The sequence below is a fragment of the Molossus molossus genome, unplaced genomic scaffold (assembly GCF_014108415.1).
Source record: "Molossus molossus isolate mMolMol1 unplaced genomic scaffold, mMolMol1.p scaffold_m16_p_2, whole genome shotgun sequence".
NCBI classification, from domain to species: Eukaryota; Metazoa; Chordata; class Mammalia; order Chiroptera; family Molossidae; genus Molossus; species Molossus molossus.
Window position 1 is genome coordinate 76,407,815 of NW_023425355.1, and position 20,495 is coordinate 76,428,309.

Consider the following 20,495-nt stretch of genomic DNA (forward strand, 5'->3'; position numbering starts at 1 on the left):
AAATGTAAAATGGTGCATCAGTTATGGAAAATTGTATGGAGGTTTCTCAAAAAAGTAAAAATAGAATTACCATATAATCCAAAAATTCTATTTCTGGGTATATATCTAACATAATTCAAAGCAGGCTCTTCTGCTAAAAAATATTTGTATTTATTTTTTAATTTATTTATTTTTGCTACAGATGTTTCCCCTTTTTCGCCCACTGATAACCCCTCTCCCACCCTCCCGGCCTTATCCCAAGCTTTGTTGTCCATGTCCATTGTTCATGCATACATGCATATAAGTTCTCTGGTTTATCTCCCCTTCCCAACTCCTCTTCCAGGGATTGTAAGGCTGTAGCCCACTTCCACGTCTCTGGGACTACCCCATTCCTCAGACTGTTATGTTCATTGTATTCCACAAATAAGTGAGATCATGTGATATTTGGCTTTCTCTGCTTGGCTGGTTTCGCTTAGGAAAATACTGTCCAAGTCCCTCCATGTTGTCTCAATGGATAGGAGACCTTTCTTTCTTACAGCTGCATAGTACTCCATTGTGTATATGTATCACAGCTTTTTAATTTTTTTTTTTTTTATCCTCACCAAAGGACATTTTTGCATTTATGTTCAAATAAAGTGGGAAGGAGAAACAAAGGAAGAGAGAGAGAGAGACATCAATGTGAAAAAGACACATTGAGTGGTTGCCACCAATACGACCCCAACCAGGGCTGGGGACAAACTGCAACCGAGGTGCATGCCCTTACCAGGAACCAAACCTGGGACTCTCTGGTCTGCGGGCTGACAGTCTTACCACTGAGCCAAACTGGCCAGGGCTGTATCACAGCTTTTTTATCCATTTGTCTACTGATGGACATTTGGGCTGTTTCCAGATCTTAGCTATTGTAAATAGTGCTAATATGAACAAGGGGGTACATATATTCTTTCTGATTGGTGTTTCAGGCATTTTAGAGTAATGAAAAGGCAACCCATTCTAAGGGAGAGCATAATTGCCAATGATACATCAGATAAGGAGTTAATTTCCAATATACAGAGAATGCTCATACAGCTCAACCAAAGGAAGACAAAGAACCCAATTAAACAATGGGCAGAGAGCCTTGGCCAGTTTGGCTCAGCCTTTACAGCATGGGCTTGTGGTCCAGAAAGACCAGGATTACATTCCCGCTAAGAGCATATATGTACCTTGGTTCCAGATTGTCCCCGGTTCTGCTTGGGCTCTGCAGGTGGCAACCACTCGATGTGTCCCATTCATGTCAATGTTTCCAATGTTTCTCTCTCCCTCTCTCTCTCTCTCTCTCTCTCTCTCCCCCTCCCTCCCTCCTACCCTCCCTCCCTTGCATTGCATTGAACAAAAAATGGAAAAATTTCCTCGAGTGAAGATAAAAAAAAATGGGCAGAGGAACTACATAGAAACCTCACCAAACAGGACGTACAAATGGTTAAGAGACATATGAAGAAATGCTCAACATCACTAATCATCAGAGAGATGCAAATTAAAACAACAATGAGGTATCACCTCACACCTGTCAGAATGGCCGCCATCAACAAATCATCAAACAACAAGTGTTGGCGAGGGTGTGGAGAAGTGGAGACTCTAGTACACTGCTGATGGGAATGCAGACTATGGAAAGCAATATGGTGTTACTTCAAAAAATTAAAAATTGAACTGCCATTTCACCCAGTAATCCCATTTCTATTTTTTTAATTTTCAATTACAGTTTACTTTCAATATTATTTTGTTTTGGTTTCAGGTGTATAGTATAGTGATGAGACAATCATATACTTTACAAAGTGTTCCCTCCTGATATTTGCAGTACCAAGCTGGTACCGTACAGCTTCACAATATTATTGACTATATTCCCTATGCTCTACTTTACATATCCCTGGTACTATTTTGTAACAATCAATTTGTATTGCTTTTATTTTTTAATTAATTAATTTATTTTTGTTACAGATGTTTGTCCTTTTTCTCCCAATGATTTCCCCTCCCACTCCTTCCCCTCATTGTCCCCAGCATTGTAGTCCATGTCCATTGTTCATGCACACCTGCATATAAGTTCTGTGCTTCATCTCTCCCCCACTACCCTCTCTTCTGGTGATTGTCACTCTGTACCCCACTTCAAAGTCTCTGTGACTACCCCATTCCTCAGACTGTTATGTTCTTTACAATCCACAAATAAGTGAGATCATATGATACTTGTCTTTCTCTGTTTGGCTTGTTTTTCTTACGATGATACTTCCAGGTCCCTCCATGTCGTCTCAAAGGATAAGAGATCTTCCTTTATTACAGCTGCGTAGTACTCCATTTGGTATATGTACCACTGCTTTTTTATCCATTCATCTACTGATGGACATTTGGACTGTTTCCAGACCTTAGCTATTGTAAATAGCACTGCTAAAAACATGGGGGTACATATATTCTTTCTGATTGTTGTTTCAGGCTTCTTAGGGTATATTCCTAGAAGTGGAATCACTGGGTCAAATAGAAGTTCAATTTTTAATTTTTTGAGGTTAACGCCACATTGTTTTCCATAGTAGTTGCACCAGTCTGCATTCCCACCAGAAGTGTACTAGAGTCCCCTTTTCCACACACCCTCACCAACATTTGTTGTTCGATAATTTGTTGATGGCAGCTGTTCTGACAGGTGTGAAGTGATACCTCATTGTTGTTTTAATTTACATCTCTCTGGTGATTAGTGATGTTGAGCACTTCTTCACATGTCTCTTAGCCATTTGTAAGTCCTGTTTGGAGAGGTGTCTATTTAGTTCCTCTGCCAATTTTTTAATTGGGTTCTTTGTCTTCCTTTTGTAGAGTTGTATGAGCACTCTATATATAATGGAAATTAACCCCTTATCTGACATATCTTTGGCAATTAGCCTCTCCCATGCAGAGGGTTGCCTTTCCATTTTGATGATTGTATCTTTCACTGTGCAGAAGCTTGATATAGTCCCATGTGTTCATATTCTGCTTTGTTTCTGTTGCCTGAGGTGATGGATCAATGAAAATTCCACTTCGTATAATGTCTGAAATTTTGTTGCCTGCATTCTCTTTTAGGATTTTTATGGGTTCATGAGTCACATTTAAGTCTTTTATCCATTTTGAGTTTATTCTTGTGTATGGTGTCATTTGAAGGTCTAGTTTCATTTTTTTTGCATGTAGCTGTCCAATTTTCCCAACACCATTTATCAAAAAGGCTGTCCTTACTCCACTGTATGCTCTTGCCACCTTTGTCAAATATTAATTGAGCATATTGCCTTAGGTCCATGTCTGGGTTCTCTATTCTGTTCCAGTGGTCATTATGCCTGTTCTTGTGCTAGTAACAGGCTGTCTTGATTACAGCGGCTTTGTAGTATAACCAGAAATCTGGTAATGTGATCCGGCCTACTTTGTTCTTATTTTTCAAGATTGCTGTGGCTATTCGAGGTCTTTTTTGGTTCCATATGAACTTTTGAAGTATTTGTCCTAGTTCTGTGAAGTATGTTATTGGTATTTTAATGGGGATTACATTGAATCTGTAGATTGCTTTGGGTAATATGGATATTTTAATGATGTTTTTTATTTTCCAATCCATGAACAAGGTACGTGTTTTCACTTTTTTTATATCTTCTTCCATTTCTTTTTTCAATGACCTGTAGTTTTCTGTGAATAGGTCCCTTGTTTCGTTGGTTAAGTTTATTCCTAGGTATCTTAATTTTTTTGCCACAATGGTAAACGGGATTGTTTTCATAGTTTTTCTTTCTGTGAGTTCATCATTGGTGTATAAAAATGCTGTTGATTTCTTGACATAAATATTTTATCCTGCTACTTTGCCAAACTCATTTATTAAGTCTAGTAAATTTTTGATGGAGTCTTTGGGGTTTTTTTGTATAGTATCATGTCATCTGAAATAATGAGAGTTTCAATTCCTCCTTCCCAACTTGGATCCCTTTTATTCTTCCTTCCTGATTGCTGTGGCTAAGACTTCCAGTACTATGTTAAATAAGAGTGGGGAACGTGGGCATCCCTGTCTTGTTTCTTTTCTTCAAGGAAATGTTTTTAGTTTTTGCCCTCTGAGTTTGATGTTGGCTGTAGGTCTTTCATATATGGCCTTTATTATGTTGAGACATGATCCCTCCATTCACACATTGCTGAGCATTTTTATCACAAATTAATGCTGGATTTTGTCGAAGACTTTTTCGGCATCTACTGATATGATCACATGGTTTTTATTCTTCATTTTATTTATCTGGTGTATCACGTTTATTGATTTGCAAATATTGTACCAGCCTTGCATCCCTTGGATGAATCCCACTTGGTCAAGGTGAATAATTTTTTTGATGTATTGGTGGATCCAATTTGCTAGTATTTTGTTCAGCATTTTGGTGTCGATGTTCATGAGGGATAATGGCTTGTAGTTTTCTTTCTTTGTAATGCATTTTTCTGGTTTTGGAATTAAAATTATGCTGGCCTCATAAAACGAGTTTGGAAATCTTCCTTCTTCTTGAATTTTTTTAAAAGAGTCTGAAAAGAATGGGTGTTAGTTCTTTTTTAAATGTTCGGTTAAACTCCCCCGTGAAGCCATCCAGGCCTGGGCTTTTGTTTGCTGGGAGAGTCTTGATTACCTCTTCAATTTCCGTAGTTGTTATTGGTCTGTTCAAGTTTTCTATCTCTTCACAGTCCAGTTTTCGAACACTATGAGTTTCTAAAAATTTGTCCATTTTGCTTAGATTGTCGAATTTGTTGCCATATAATTGTTCATAGTAGTTGTTAACGATCTTTTGTATTTCTGTGGTGTCAGTTGTTACTTCTCTTTCTTTTCTGATTTTGTGTATTTGGCTTCTCTTTGTTTTTTGGTGAGTCTAGCTAAGGGTCCATCAGTCTTGTTTATCTTTTCGAAAAACCAGCTCTTTTTTTCATTGATCCTTTGAATTGTTTTTTTGGTCTCTATGTCATTTATTTCTGCTCTGATCTTTACTATTTCCTTCCTTCTAGTAGCTCTGGGATTTTCTTCCTGTGTGCTTTCTAGTTCTTTACATTGTGAGGTTAGATAATCTATTAGAGATTTTTCTTGATTCTTGAGGTAGGCCTGTAGTGCTGTAAACTTTCTTCTCAGAACTGCTTTTGCTGCATTCCATAGATTTTGTGTTGTTGTGTGTTCATTTTCATTGGTTTCCAGGAAGTTTTTAATTTCTTCCTTGATCTCCCCGGTAACCCATTCGTTGTTTAATAACATGCTATTTAGACACCCTGTGTTCAAATGTCTTTGCATGTTCTTGTTGCAATAGATTTCAGTTTCATGCCATTGTGATCTGAGATGATGCTTGATATGATTTCAATCTTCTTGAACCTGTAGAGACTTAATTTGTGTCCTAACATGTGGTCTACCTTGGAGAATGTCCCATGTACACTTGAGAAGAATATGAATTCTGTAGTTTGGGGATGGAATTCTCTGTAGATATGTATTAAATCCATTTGTTCTAGTGCTTCATTTAGAGTCTCTGTTTCCTTCCTAATTTTTTTGTCTAGAGGATCTATCCAGTGATGTCAGCGGGGTGTTGAAGTCCCCTGCTATGATTGTATTGCTATTGATTTCTCCTTTGAAGTCCTACAGAAGATTTTTAATATATTTTGGTGTTCCTATATTGAGTGCATATATGTTTATCAAGGTTATATCTTCCTGTTGGATAGGTCCTTTCATTATTATGCAGTGGCCTTCTTTGTCTCTAGTTATGACCTTCATTTTGAAATCTATTTTATCAGATATGAGTATTGCACCCCAGCTTTTTTTTTCCCTTTGCCTTTGCTTGGAAGATTATTTTCTATCCCTTCACTTTCAACCTATGTGAGTCTTTTGTTGTGAGGTGGGTTTCTTGTAAACAACATGTATATGAGTCATGTTTTCTTATCCAATCCGCTACACTGTGTCTTTTTATGGGAGCATTCAATGCATTTACATTTCATTTAAGGTGATTTTTCATATGTACTTATTTATTGCCATTTTTGTTTAGTGTGATTATATTTTTCTTCCTTTTTCTCCTGCTAATTACAGCAGTCATTTTAATATTTCTTGCAGTGCTGGTTTGGTGCTGATGTATCCCCTTAACCTTTTTTTTTCATCTGGTAAGCGCTTCATTTGACCTATTTTGAATGATAGCCTTGCTGCGTAGAGTAGTCTTGGATTCAGATCCTTGTTTTTCATGACCTTAATTACTACATGCCATTCCCTTCTGACCTGTAGTGTTTCCGTTGAGACTTCAGCTGAGAGCCTTATGGGGTTTCCTTTGTAGGTAACCTGTTGCTTCTCTCTTGCTGCTTTTAGGATTCTCTCTGTCTTGAATTTTTGGTACTTTGATTACTCTCTGTCTTGGTGTGGGCCTGTTTGGGTTCTTCTTACTTGGGTCTCTCTGTGCTTCTTGAACTTGAATGTCTTCTTCCTTCACCAAATTGGGGAAGTTTTCTGTCACTATTTCTTCAAATATATTCTCTAACCCTTGTTCATTTTCTTCTTCTTCGGGGACTCTTATGATGTGAATATCATTACATTTCCAGTTGTCCCACAGTTCTCTTAAGCTGTCTTCACGTTTTTTAATTGTTTTTTTCCTTTGGTTTTCTGATTGGTTGATTTTTTTTCTACTCTGTCTTCTAATTCACTGATCCAGTCCTCAGCTTTCTCTACTCTATTTTGACCTTCCAATGTGTTCTATATTTCTGATATGACATTCTTCATTTCTTCTTGGTGGTTTTTAACTTCCAACTGGCTGATTTTCAACATTTCTATGTCTTTACTCATGGTGTTCATGTCCTTACAAATGCTGTTGAGCTCTCTCAAGGTCGTACCTCTGAATTCTAGTTCTGCTAATTTGCTTATCTACACCTCATTTATCTCATCTTCAGTGGAGGTCTCTTGTTCTTTCATTTGGCTTTTGTTTCTGTGTTTCACCATTTTGTTTATCACAGTGGGCTTTGGAGCCTGCTAAATTTTCCCTGTGGGTGTTCATGTTCTGCTGTTTGTGGCTCCCTTTCCTGGTTTGGATGAGCCAGGGAGGACCCAAGATAAACACTGATGTCAAGTCTTACTTTCCTGGTTAGATTTGCTAGCCCAGGAATGGTTCAGTTATCCTCTATCTTTTTGCCTGGAGGCTATCAGTAGTGATTACTTAAAGAGCTTTGGCTTCTGCTTTGAATGAGAAACTATCTCAGGTGTTCAGCATAAGGTGATTTCCGGAGGGTGGGGCAGATGCTGGTTGTTAATAAGCCTCAATTTGCATTTCAATGGCCACTGTGTGGGTTTGAATCTCCGAGGGAGGGGCCTCTGCCTCTCCCCTGAGCCCTGGGAAGGAGTAAGATGACCACTGCCCTGCATGGCCACAACTCAGCAATAGCTCTGAGTGCCCTCCAAATCCCGAGTTTCCCCACACAGTTCCAATTCAGTCCACCCTCCCTTTGCCAGAGTCCAAGGTGAGTGGCTGTGGCTATTTTAGTCTCTGTCCTGGCTCTGCACTGTGGAGCCACTTGGGAGTTTAACCTGAGGGTGCTGCTCACAGCTAAGGCAGCTGCTCACAGGTAAGGCTGCTGCCAACTGTGGGCTCTCAATCTCCTCTAGCAGCTTCACAGTCCTACCAGGATTGAGTCAGAGTCCCCGGTTATATGGTTCTCCAAGCTGCTTTTCTGTTGCTTTTTCCTGATGATTTGTCCTTATTTTCGTTGTAATTCCAGTTTGGTCTTGGGAGATGGTCTGTATAGCTTCCGTTTACTCTGCCACCATTTTGGAATCCCCTCAATTTGTACTTCTTAATCCCATCACCTTTTACCTAGCCTCCCAATGCGCTCGCCTCTGGTATCCACCAGTCTGCTTTCTATGTCTGAGTCTGTTTCAATATTATTTATTCATTTAGTTAGTTCCTTAGATTCCACATGTAAGTGACATCATATAGTATTTGTCTTTCTCTAACTTTTCACTATGCATAATACCTTCTAGATCTTTCCATGCTTTTTCAAATAGGAACATTTTGTTCTTTTTATGGCTGAGTAATATTCCATTGTATATATGTACCACTGCCTTTTTGTTGTTATTGTTAGTCCTCACCTGGGATATTTTTCCATTGACTTTTTAGAGACAGTGGAAAGAAGAGAATGAGGTGGAGGGGAAGAAACATAGAGACAGAGAGAGAGAGAGAGAGAGAGAGAGAGAGAGAGAGGAATTTTGATATGAGAGACACATCGATTGGCTACCTCCTGCATGTGTCCCAACCAGGGTAGGAGATTGAACCTGCAACCCAGGTCCAGTCCCTTGACCAGGAATCTAACCTGTGATGCTTCCATGTGCGGGTTAATGCTCTAACCACATAGCCACACCACCCAGTTCTGTACCACCACTTTTTTATCTACTTGACTATTAATGGGCACTTTGGTTGCTTCCGTATCTTGGTTATTGTAAATAATGCTGCAATGAACATAGGGCTCTGCATATTCTTTCTTTCTTTCTTTTTTTTTTTTTTTTTTTGTACAGACAGAGTGGGAGGGAGAGAGAGGAAGAGAGAGAGAGAGAGAGAAACATCGATGTGACAGGGACACATCGAGTGGCTGCCACCCGCACGACCAACCAGGGCCGGGGACAAACTGCAACCGAGGTACATGCCCTTAGCGGGAACCGAACCCAGGTCTCTCAGGACCGCAGGCCGACGCTCTTAACCGCTGAGCCAAACCGGCCAGGGCATATTCTTTCAAATTAGGGTTTTGGGTTTCTTTGGATATATACCTGGTGGTGGAATTGCTAGATCATACAGCAGTTCCATTTTTAACGTTTTGAAATGATTCCATATTATTTTCGACAGTGACTGCACCAACCTGCATTCCTCCCAACAGTACACGAGGGTTCTCTTTTCTCCACATCCTTGCCAACACTTGTTTATTTATTGATGATGGCCATTTTAACACTTATGAGGCGGTATCTCATTGTGTACCACAACTTTCTTATCTACTTGTCTTTTGATCGGCGCTTGGGTTGCTTCTATATTTTGTCAAAACAGGATCTTAAAGAGTTATTTGTACATGTGTGTTCATCACAGAATTATTCACATAGCCAAGAAGTGGAAGCAATCCAAATATCCAACAACAGGTGAACTGATAAAGAATCTGTGCTTACCCAGCCAGTGTAGTTCAGTGGATTGAGCATCCTCCCATGGACTGAGAGGTCCGAGTTTGATTCCTGGTCAGGGCACATGCCCAGGTTACAGGCTGGATCCCCAGTAGGGGACATACAGGAGGCAACCAATCAATGTATCTCTCACATTGATGTTTCTAACTCTCTCTCCCTTCCTCTCTCTCTAAATGAAAGAAAGAAAGAAAGAAAGAAAGAAAGAAAGAAAGAAAGAAAGAAATATGAAAGAGATAAAGAAACTGTGCTAAATGCTTACAATTAAATATTATGTAGCCTTAAAAAGAAGAAAATCCTGTCATATGCTGTCACGTGGATGAAGCTTGAAGACATTATGCTAAGTGAAATAAGCCAATTACAAAAGGGTAAATACTGTATGATCCCACTTATAGGAAGTATCTCTCTAAAGTAGTCAGTCATAGAAACAGAAAATAGAAAGGTGTTTACCAAGGGCTGGAGGGGCAATTAGTGTTTAGTGGGTACAGAGTTTCAGTGTTACAGGATTAAAATGTTTTAGAGATTTGCTGCACAACAATGTGAATGCACTTAACACTACTGAACAGTACACTTAAAATGGTTAAGATGGTAAATTTAATGTGTTCATAGTAAATACAAAAGCAAAAAAAATTAAAAATAATAACTTGAGACTAGGATAAAATATTGCAAAAAACACATCTGAGAAAGGACTGCTATCCAAAATATACAAAAATTGTTAACCCTCAACAAGAAAATGAACAATCTGATTTAAAAAATGGGCAAAACACCTAGTCACCTCACCAGAGAATATATTAAGATGACAAGTGAGTATATGAAAAGATGTTCAACACCATAAGTTATCAAATAATTGCAAATTAAAACACAAATGAGATTCCACTACACATCTATTAGAATTGTTAAAATCCACAAGACTGACAACAAATAATGATGTGGAACAACAGGAAGTCTCATTCAATGTTGATGAGAATGCAAAATGGAATAGCCAATTTAAAGATAATTTGGCAGTTTCTTATAAAAGTAAGCATGCTCTTAATATACAATCCAGTAATCACACTTGGTATTTACCTAAATGAACTGAAATCTTATATCCACACAAAAACCTAGATGTTCTTAACAGTTTTATTCACAACTGCCAAAACTTGGAAGCAAGTAAGATGTCCTTCAGTAAGTGAATGGATAAACCGGTACACATAGATAATGCAGTATAATTCAACACTAAAGAAAAATGAGCCCTCAAGTTATGAAAAGAAATAAATTAAACTTAAATGTGTATTACTAAGTGAAAGAAGCCAATATGAAAAGGCTACATACTGTATGATTCTAATTATATGAGATTATGGAAAAGGCAAAACTATGGAGACAGTAAAAAGATTAGTGGTAGTCCTGGGTTGAAGGAAGGGAGAGAGGGATGTATAGGCAGAGCACAGAGGATAATCAGGGCATTGTAACAATTCGGTATGATAATATAATGGTAGATACATGTCATTTATACATTTATTCGGGTACAAAGAATGTATAACACCAAGAGTGAACCCTAATGTAAATTGTAAATTTTGGATAATAATGATGTGTCAATCTAGGTTCACTGTTTGTAATAAATGTACCAATCTGGTGGAGATTATTGCTAACAATGGAGGTTTTACCCTATGGGAACATGGGGTATGCATAAACTGTACTTTCTGCTCAGTTTTGCTGTGACACTAAGACTTCTCTAAAAAGTAAAGTTTATTATTAATTAAAATAAAATCTTTTGACAACAATAATATTATTTGAGTACAGTCGGCCCTCATTCATCGCTGTTAATCAGTTCCAGACTCTACCATGATAAATGAATTTCCGTGAAGTAGGATTCTATATTTATATACGGTCATATACAACTGTAGACAAGTCTAAAATCTTACTGACAGGAATCTTATGAAGTAATAATAAACAATGATTACTCTGAAAAAAATTAAAATGCCTGAGATATGAAAAATAATAACTTTGGAATATTTTCACATTACTGGTAGAATATAAAATGGTAAAAATTGCTGTGGAAAATAGTTTGTATTTCATGAAAAATTTAAATATAGAATTACTGCATCACCTAGAAAGTCTACTCCTAGATAGATACCCAAAAGAATTGAAAACAGGTGTTCAAACAAAAACTTGTATATGCAATTTTCATACTAGCAATATTCATAGTATCCAAAAGATGGAAAAAAAGAACTAACTTCTATCAACTGATGAATGGATAAACAAACAATGGTATAGCCATAAAATGAAATGTTATTCAGCTGTAAAAACTAATGAAGTATTAATGTATACTACAGCATGAATGAACCTCGGGAACATTACATTAAGTGAAAAGGCAGACACAAAAGGCCACACAGTGTATGATTCCTTTTATATGAGATATCTAGAATAGTTAAATCCATAGAGACAGAAAGAAGATTAGTGGTTTCCAGGGACTGAGGGAGGGAGGAATGCGGCATGACTACTTAATGGCTAATGGGGGTTTCCTTTTGGGTGATGAAAATGTTCTGGAACTAGAGTGCTGATGGCTAAATGCCACTGAATTAATTGTCCACTTAATAAAGGTGTTTCCTTGGCTAGTGTGGCTCAGTTGAAGTGTTGTTCTGTGCACTGAAGGGTCTCAGGTTCAATTCCTGATCAGGGCACATATCTATGTTACAAGTTCCGTGCTGGGTTGGGGTGTGTGGGAGGCAACCAGTCGATGTTTCTCTCCCCATTTCCTCTCCCTTCCCCTCTCTCTAAAACCAATGAAAACATGTCCTTGGGTAAGGATGAAAAAAAAAAAAAAAAAAGGTGGTGGTTTTTTTTTTATCATAATAAAGAAGACTGAACTACAAAAATTAATACCTTGATTTTCTCACTCTCTTTTCTAACTCGCTTTGCATTTTCAATAATGTAAACATTTCTCTTGTTGACTTCATTGTCAGCTCTGTGTCTCAGCCAATCCTCATATCCCTAGAAGAATTAAAAAAAAAACAAAAAAACATGATATAATCAAGCTCATGTAAAGTTATTGATTTGCATAACCCACTCCATGAGTTACCAGCAAATATGTATACTTACAATATTAATTTAAATTAATAATGCTAAAGCGACAACACTGTACATTTTTATAGAAAAATTAAGATATGCTTTCAAAATACCCCTTGGTAAAAAGCTTTATTGTATTAAAAAGTTCCTCCATTCTACATTTAAGTATTAATAAAAACACAGGCATTAGAGCCTTAATATTCTTCAAGTGTGAAGGACTATGATCTATTCCTCTAATTCTACTCTTATTCAAGTTAATGTTAATTTTTTCTACTTTTGAATTTGAAAAACATTTTTTCTGGGTATTATTTTCTTACAGATTTAACCACTTAAATATATTCTTCCGTGGTAGACTATTGGATTGATCATCTCTGAAGAAATTGAATTACTCCCAGGGATAGAATAGAAAAGACAAGCTAGGATTATTTTGGCAGAGAATCCATGAGTAGTTTGGGGGATCAACAGTTAAACTTCTACACTGACTTGGTAATAAATATATATATATATATATATATATATATATATATTAGTGTTCATTTTGTAGAATTAAAAGTAATCGGGGAAAGGTCTAATGGCTCATTTCTCTTAGGGCTTTTTGTCTGGAGTGTATTTAAGGCAAAATAAACAAGGAAGGAGGATGCATGTTCAGTTGTTTCAGCACAACTTTTTCTCCTTTTTTACATCACTTTCCTTTTTTCTTTATAATTATATCCGTACCTTTTCAAATATAACTGTTTGAAAAATCGTTTGATTGCCCCCCCCTTTTTCTCAATTGCTATATTATTTCCTATTCTGTCTCTCTTTATAACAATGCTAGGCTATCACTTCAGTGAGGAAAGAAAGGCCCTAATATGAACTAGCATTGGGAATAAAATGAATCAATAAGAACTTTTGAAACCATACAGTGTATTTTGGGAAGCAACAATTCTATGATGTTAAAGAAAATAATCCTAACAGCCTAAGGGAAAGAACATTTCAAAAGTCTTGACTTAGCAACCAAGAACTTGACAAAATATTCTTGCAGTTCCTGTTAGGCAAGATAGAAAACCAGATAACCTCAAGAGGAAAAGTAACCTTATTCCCAATACTGTTAAGCAGACCTTTATTTTAGAAATTCTTTGAGACAACTGTTAAAAGCACTTCGATAAGTACTGTCTAAAAGTATGTTTGTATTTAGTCCAGTCTTGTGGCTAATTACATGATAAAAATTGTTAATCTATCCCTTTTACTCCAGTTTATGTTTCCATTTTCAATTTCCTCAGAATTTTCCAAAGGTACTGATACCGTTACAATAATATGGTTATTATTTACCAGGACAGGAATGAAGGGGAGACTAAACAATACAGGCATGCCATTTATACAGCTTTGAAAGAAAGCTGAAGTTAACACTACAGGTCTGTTTCCCGAAGACTGATGGGGGAAGGGACTAGACAAAGGCAGTTTAGACACATACACAGTAAGGATTGAGTGACATGGGAAGGTGCTTACCTGTCTCCCACACCTGGGAGTAAGTCAGTGGTCAGAATAGGCGTGGCCACTGCAATCCTGCAAAACCTGAATATTTAATCTCCTGAACAAACGATGGTTCTCTCTTTCTCTCATAGCCCCCTCCCTTGCTGTCTGCACCAGACTCCTGGCTTGTGGGGCTCCCAAGCCCTGAATTCCTCCAGGTGGCTTACGGCCATGTGGAACCCATACAATGGACTGATAGACTAAATCTAGCCTGATGCTCTGCCAGACCCAGCTCCACCAAGGTCAGAAAAGTCTGGACACTGGCTCTATTTCCATCTTTGCTAAACCCACTGCCTCCTTTCCAGGACTGGGTTAAAGGACATGGGACTTTACAACCCAAGGAATATAACTCCATGCAAATAAACACTATTTATTCTCCCATGCAAGTCTTAGAAAATTCATTTTCTAAAGATATCACAAGAGCCACCCCATTCTCACTAGCAATGGAGAAATCTAGTCCAATGATTTCTCCTATAACAGTACTATCATACAAAATGCTCAAAATACTTCAAAGACATTATAACCATACAGAGAGTTCATTTCTTTAATATAACATTTTCTCTTTTCCTTCCTTTTGATTCAAACTGGTCTTGTCCAGCACCCTGATCCACCTGCCTCCTCCTCCCTTGCATGTCCACTACCTTAATCGTTAAGCCCTTAAGACAAAGAGATTCAAGTAATATTAGGAAAAAAGCCTCGGGTCTGTTGACCCAGAGACAGAGTTTCAGTCAAATTACAGATAACGTCTAGGCCTCAGTTGTGTTTCAGTTCCAGGCCCAGAAAAGCATCAAAAATCCCCTACCCTAGTGCCGACCAATCAGTAGAGACCACGACCCTGACCACAACCCTAACTCCCTTAGTCACCATGATTAATGATTTTTTTCCTTGTACAAACCCATCCCCTAGAAGCCATTGGGGAGCCAAGTCATGGAGAATTAGCTCACCTGTGACTTCAGGTGTAGGCCGCTATCTAAAAATAAACCCTTACTTGCTTTGCTGCAAACTCCTGTTCATGTCTTATTGGGCTTTGATGCACTCAGGCAAATGGACTCCTTTAGCCCAGTAACAACATCATAGAAACACTGTATCTACTCTGGAATGATCACCTCCAGATTTTTTTTCATATGATGGAAATATATTTAAGATATTGTTTTGAGAAGTTTCTGTTACGTGGAGGTGAATAACATTTCTGATACATATAAGTTCTCAGTTCAAATATTATTTTTTGTTTCTTTCATAACATTTCTTAACATTTTTTAGTTATTCCTTTGTGGCTTTGTTGTTATTGAACGTCTTCCCTACTAGAATGTCAACTCTATGACTAGAGAGACTATGTCTGTATAGTATACCAGAACACTCACTCCCTAGTCACCATAATTAATGATTTTACCTCTATACAACCCATCCTCTGGAAGCCATCAGGGAACCAGGTCTTTGAGCATTAGCTCACCTGCGATTTCAGGCAGGCTACTTCCTAAAAATAAATCCGTACTATTTTTGCTGCAAGCTCTTGTTCGTGTCTTACCGGCCTTTGATGCACTCAGGAAAATGGACCCCTTTAATCCCTTTAGTCTGGTAACAACATCAGCAATACAAACCATGGCAATTGTCAGCTTTGACAAGAAGCAGTAAGTCTCCTCTACCTAGCACCCCCTTTAGCCATCAGGAAAGACAACAAAATTAAAGTGTTCATGTTCTTGAATTTGCTACTATAGGTGTTAACAAAAACAAAAACAAAACACTAGAATGGAAATTTTTCAGATAGACATAACACAATGAAAAAATTAATGCACATTAAAATTTTACCTCCCATTTCCCAACATGAGTTATATCCCCACACAAAAACAGTGAGGAGGAAAGGAGCATAGATATTAAGAATGTACTTTACAATCATTTTAATAGGTTTTCAATAGGAACCAAATATAAATTAAATCCAGAGATACTGTCCACTTTACATAAATATGAAAAATAATCTTTGATAATGAAATTCAAACCAGACAGGAATAAAATGCAGACATAATTGTAAATAGGAAATGTACCTGCTTGATGGCTGTAACAGTTATAACAAAGAAAAGTGGAAGTCCACTAGTAACTGGGCTAGTTGGTGTGTCTACTGTGACCTAGGTAAAGAAATTAAATTGAAAGCAAAATGAAAATGAGCCAATAACTTAATGCAGCACGTACATATTGCAAAAATTTCAGACAGAATGTAGACAAAACATATTCCAGTAACAAGGTGAATGTTAACGTTCATTAAAACAATAGCAATCCACACAGCAGTTAGTTTAAGAAAATAGTTCTAAACCAGGTTTAGTTTTCATCCCAGCTTGAATTAACCCCTTTACTGAAATACATCCATTAATTTACCATCTATTTGTTGAGCACCATTCTGTCAGCCCCTGCACTATTATGGGCCAGGCTCTAGAGATGCTGCTTTAAACAGATGAAGAAAAGTTTTTGACCTAATAATATACCTGGCAGCTTACAGGGAAAACTAGCCATTAAACAAATGATATGTTGAGATCTGAAGAGTAAACAGAAGTTAAGTAGATAAAGGGGGGGGGACGCTTTCCAGGAACAGTAAACATTGTATGCAACACCCTATGGTAGGAGAGGGAGTGTGGCACAGGTAAGGATATAAAGGAAGCCATTAACAAAAGCCTGTGGTGTGAGACGGGGCTGGAGAGAGAGATGGGCCAGACCAAGCAAGGTCCTCAGCACTAGAATTCATTCTTTATCCCGCAAACAGTGGAAAATAAGTGAAGCTTTTAAGTGGGGAGAGATCACACAAAGAAAACTACATTTTGAAAAGATTCTCACTGCATTGTGAAAAATAAAATGGAAGGGAACAAGAGTGAAGTCAGGGAGTCCATTTAGGGAGCTACTGCTCTAATCTGGATAAAAGATGTTTTGGATGAGGGGAGTAGCAGCAGACATGGAAAGATGTTTCAGAGCTTTTAGGAGGCAAAAATGGCAGGACTGGTAAAGAATTTCTTATAAGAGGTGATTAAAGATGTCTTCCAAGTATCTGGTTAACATAGCTGGTGGATGTTGTCATCATTCACTGAAATAGGAAAGAGTGAAAGAGAACTAGATTTGAGGGTCAGAGGACCATCTACCCTCACAATGCGTTTACTCTTGTCTCTAACCCCCACCCAGACCTGCCCCTGCCACACATGCTGCACTGCAGACATAGGCTTTTATATGGCTCTGTGCCTTCATGCAAAGACTAATATATCAGTCTGTAATCCTTCAAGGCTCACTGCAGATATCATCTACTATTTGAAGCCTTTTCAAGCTCCTCTTTGGTAGAAAAAAAAATCACAACCTCCACTGTATCCCCATAACATTTTGCTCATGCTACTTTTATGACTTTTACTACATTAAATTAAGTGAATGCATGACTGTTTTTCGATATGAAAGCTATATCTTGATCTTCATTGCATCTGCTAAAATCTCTGTTGTCTGGACTACTGAATGGCACATAAGAGGTTCTTGCTATATGTTCACTAAATCAAAGTGAAATGTCCTGTACACCAAATGGAATGACTCTTGTGGACATAATCCTCTATGTAGTTCTGTAAAGTATCTTATCATGGATGTAGGGAAGCCCCTTTTAAAATGGCCCATCATTCAAAATTAAAATTGGTTCTTTCCCAGATTGGTTTTGCGTAGCAGGGTTAAAGTAAATTATAGCACTATTTAAAGATCAAGCCCTGGCCAGTATGATTCAGCAGTTGAGCGTCGGCCTGCGGACCAGAGAGTTCTGGGTTCAGTTCCCGCTAGGGGCATGTACCACAAAAAAAAAAAAAAAAAAAAAAAAAAAGATGATCAACAAGGTACTTGTGCAATTTTATTGCAATGTTTCTGCTTCATTTTAAAAATTGAAATGAGAAAAAAAGTACCTTTAATGTGGTAAAATTTTCAGGGGTTGATGTTGGCAAGGGAAAAATTTTAATAGCTTATAGACTTAAAAATGGAGATGTAATTTAAAATGTCTAAATACTAGGCTTTAGTCCTTAAAGTAAATGAATAAAGAGCAAAACTGATAATCAGGAAGATAAGTGATAGATTTTCAATTAAGATAAAACTGGTGCTTAATAAAGTAAACTATTAACCTAAACTATTTTCAATTTTGATATATACCATTGCATTTATGATTTTGAATACATGTCCTTTTAGCATGAACAAAGATATAAAATCCATGAAAAGTTTTTTAAAAAGTAACAGTCACAAGTTTTCTAGTAAAAGTGCTACTTTAGAAATGTATAAAATAATAAAACCTTAAAATGTATGATTAGTACTTTAAAAAGTATTATTATAATAAACACTGAAGCATCGTTTTAATCACAGGGCATTTTAAGATTAGAAATTGATTGAAAATTTGTTTGAGTAATTATGTTTCTAAAAGTGGAGTGGCTGTTTACGGAGCTCTTACCTGTACAAGGAAAATTATAAGAAAATAAAAATTTGCTATTCTTCTAAACTGTTCAAACAGATTCTTTGGGAGGAAATTCCAAAGTGTATACTGTAAAGAAGAAAGGAAAAAAATATTTTCAGAAAACAAACTCAAAAAGAAAATTTTAGTAACAATGACTCACATGGGTCCAGATTATTACAACACTTTGAAAACATGTTAAAACCCCAAACTCACACATGTGAATAAGCATATACTTAGAGGTATGGTAAATAAACTTTTTAGTAATAAAATTTTCACTTTTGACCATTATAATTGGGTCATCTTGTCCCATACCTCTGCCTTCTCTGATCTGATTTAAATTAGGTTCTTGTTATGTGCTCTCATCTCATCCTACACTTCCCTGATAACACTTGTTGCAGTGAATAATTACACAGTTGTCCCTCGTTTATTGCGGTTAATCTGTTCCAGACTCTAGCAGTTGCATCTGGCTGAAGGATTCCTGGGGTGCTTGAATACCTAGGCCTACAGTCCATACGCACAATAATTTTAATTGTAATACAGGGTGTATAATTGACTCAAACAACCAAGCACGCTCTGTATCATTTTCACTGTCTCGATCAACTGTTTAATGAATATATTTGAAAAAACTGCGATAGAGTGAAGCCATGAAAGTTGAAGCGCGAAGTGGCAAGGGACGACTGTATATGTGTGCATTTTTAATTAAAATTTTTCCCTCAATACAGAATGACACAAAGTAGACCATAAATTAGTTGGATAAATGAATGAACAAATTAATTCCTCTAGCTAAACTAACCTCTGGAGTCTTGATCACAATCACAGATATAACTCTGTCCCTATCAATATCTCCCTCCCTCCATGACAGCTGAGGTATACACATAACCCTGGATCATAGAGGGCTTTCACTTTAATCAACAACATATCACCCTAGGGTTTTGTAACTGGTAAATAGGTCAAGGTTTTAATGCTAAATTGTATATGGGCAGGAGGAAAGACCTTTTGGGCCAATTATCAAATCATATAGACTTTCTCACTGATACCTTTAAGCTAAGGGCTGGGTCACTTAAAAATCACCAGAAACCAATATAAATGTTTCTTCAGCTAAAGATCTAAATTTATATTAGAACAGCCTCCATACAAAGTATCTCCATAATGTGAGAAAATATCCATTAAATTAAGTAAGGTAAATGAAAAGCAAAAGTCACAGAACATGAGGTAGTATATGGGAATTTACTACTAATACCACTTTAAAGAGCTTATGAGCTCAAAATCCCACAAGGTAATACCAAGAAAATTAAGATAAATAAAGGGAAACATATTCAGTGATGCAACTGCATTATAACCAACAGACAACCTACAAGGTCCCCCCACCCCCGCAAGTTTCAGAAGTGCCTCAAGGAAGCCTATCTAAAATAAAATGCAGAATTGTGTGTGCATGAACATCAATTGGGAGAAGAGAGTCCACACTTTCACCAGATTCTCAAGGCAACCTGCAACCAAAAATAAAAGAGATCAACACCACTGATCCAGTCACTTTGAAGTTGATGTAGTCCAGATCAACACCTAACTGTCCCAACAATAGGCTAACAGCTGAACTTCTGGCTTGTTGAACTTCTATTCCCTAACTAAATGATTTTTAATTAAACAAATATTAGGAACTGGTAGAGTCCTCTGGTAGGTCTTGGCACGTAAAAGGAAATGTTTATGTTGTTTCTAGGGCCCCACTGTTTCTTTGCCACTTTTCTACCTTCCTAAAGAACATGTTCCTTGAAGAAGTTGGGTTATTCCCTTTACAGGAAAACTGCTATATGCCCTCTTCTTTCCTATTTCAGGTCCTGAGCTATTTTGAGCTACAACAACATGGATATTCCTAGAGGGTATTATGCTAAGTGAAATAAGTCATACAGAGAAAAACAAACACCATGACTTCAGTTATATGTGCAATCTAAAAAAACAAAATAAACTAGCAAAACAGAAACAAACTCATAGAAAAATAATGTTTAATGGTTGGCATATTGCAAGGGTGTTGGGGGGATAGGTAAAAAGGTAAAAAGGAGGGACATCTGTAATAATTTCAACAATAAGGATAAATTTTAAAAAAGAAGTACAAATTGGTAGTTACAAAATAGTCACAAGGATGTAAAGTACAACATAGGAGATATAGTCAATAATATTATATTAACTATGTATGGTGTTAGGTAGATACTGGAAATATCAGGGGAAACATTTTGTAAAGTATATGATTATCTAGCCACTATACTGTATACTTGAAACTAATACAAAATAATAATGAATTAAACTATAATTTAAAAAAAATTATGTACAGCAAAGGGAATATAATCAATATAATATTATAATAACTATGTATGG

At 37.0% G+C, this 20,495-nt stretch overlaps 1 protein-coding gene across 6 annotated transcripts in view; it reads right to left on the bottom strand.

Annotated features, from left to right (window-relative positions):
• Positions 1 to 20,495, bottom strand: part of ATP11C (ATPase phospholipid transporting 11C) — a 280,762-nt gene that overhangs the window by 114,962 nt on the left and 145,305 nt on the right. For 5 of the 6 annotated variants that reach the window (XM_036270575.1, XM_036270573.1, XM_036270574.1 and 2 more), the window contains exons 3-5: positions 18,126 to 18,215; positions 15,727 to 15,807; positions 11,993 to 12,100 (exon numbers count right to left, since the gene is read on the bottom strand). In XM_036270575.1, coding sequence (XP_036126468.1) covers positions 11,993 to 12,100; positions 15,727 to 15,807; positions 18,126 to 18,215 — 279 coding nt within the window. Of the gene's footprint in view, positions 1 to 11,992; positions 12,101 to 15,726; positions 15,808 to 18,125; positions 18,216 to 20,495 lie in introns of those variants that run through there. The other variant, XM_036270577.1, reaches the window with a different exon arrangement.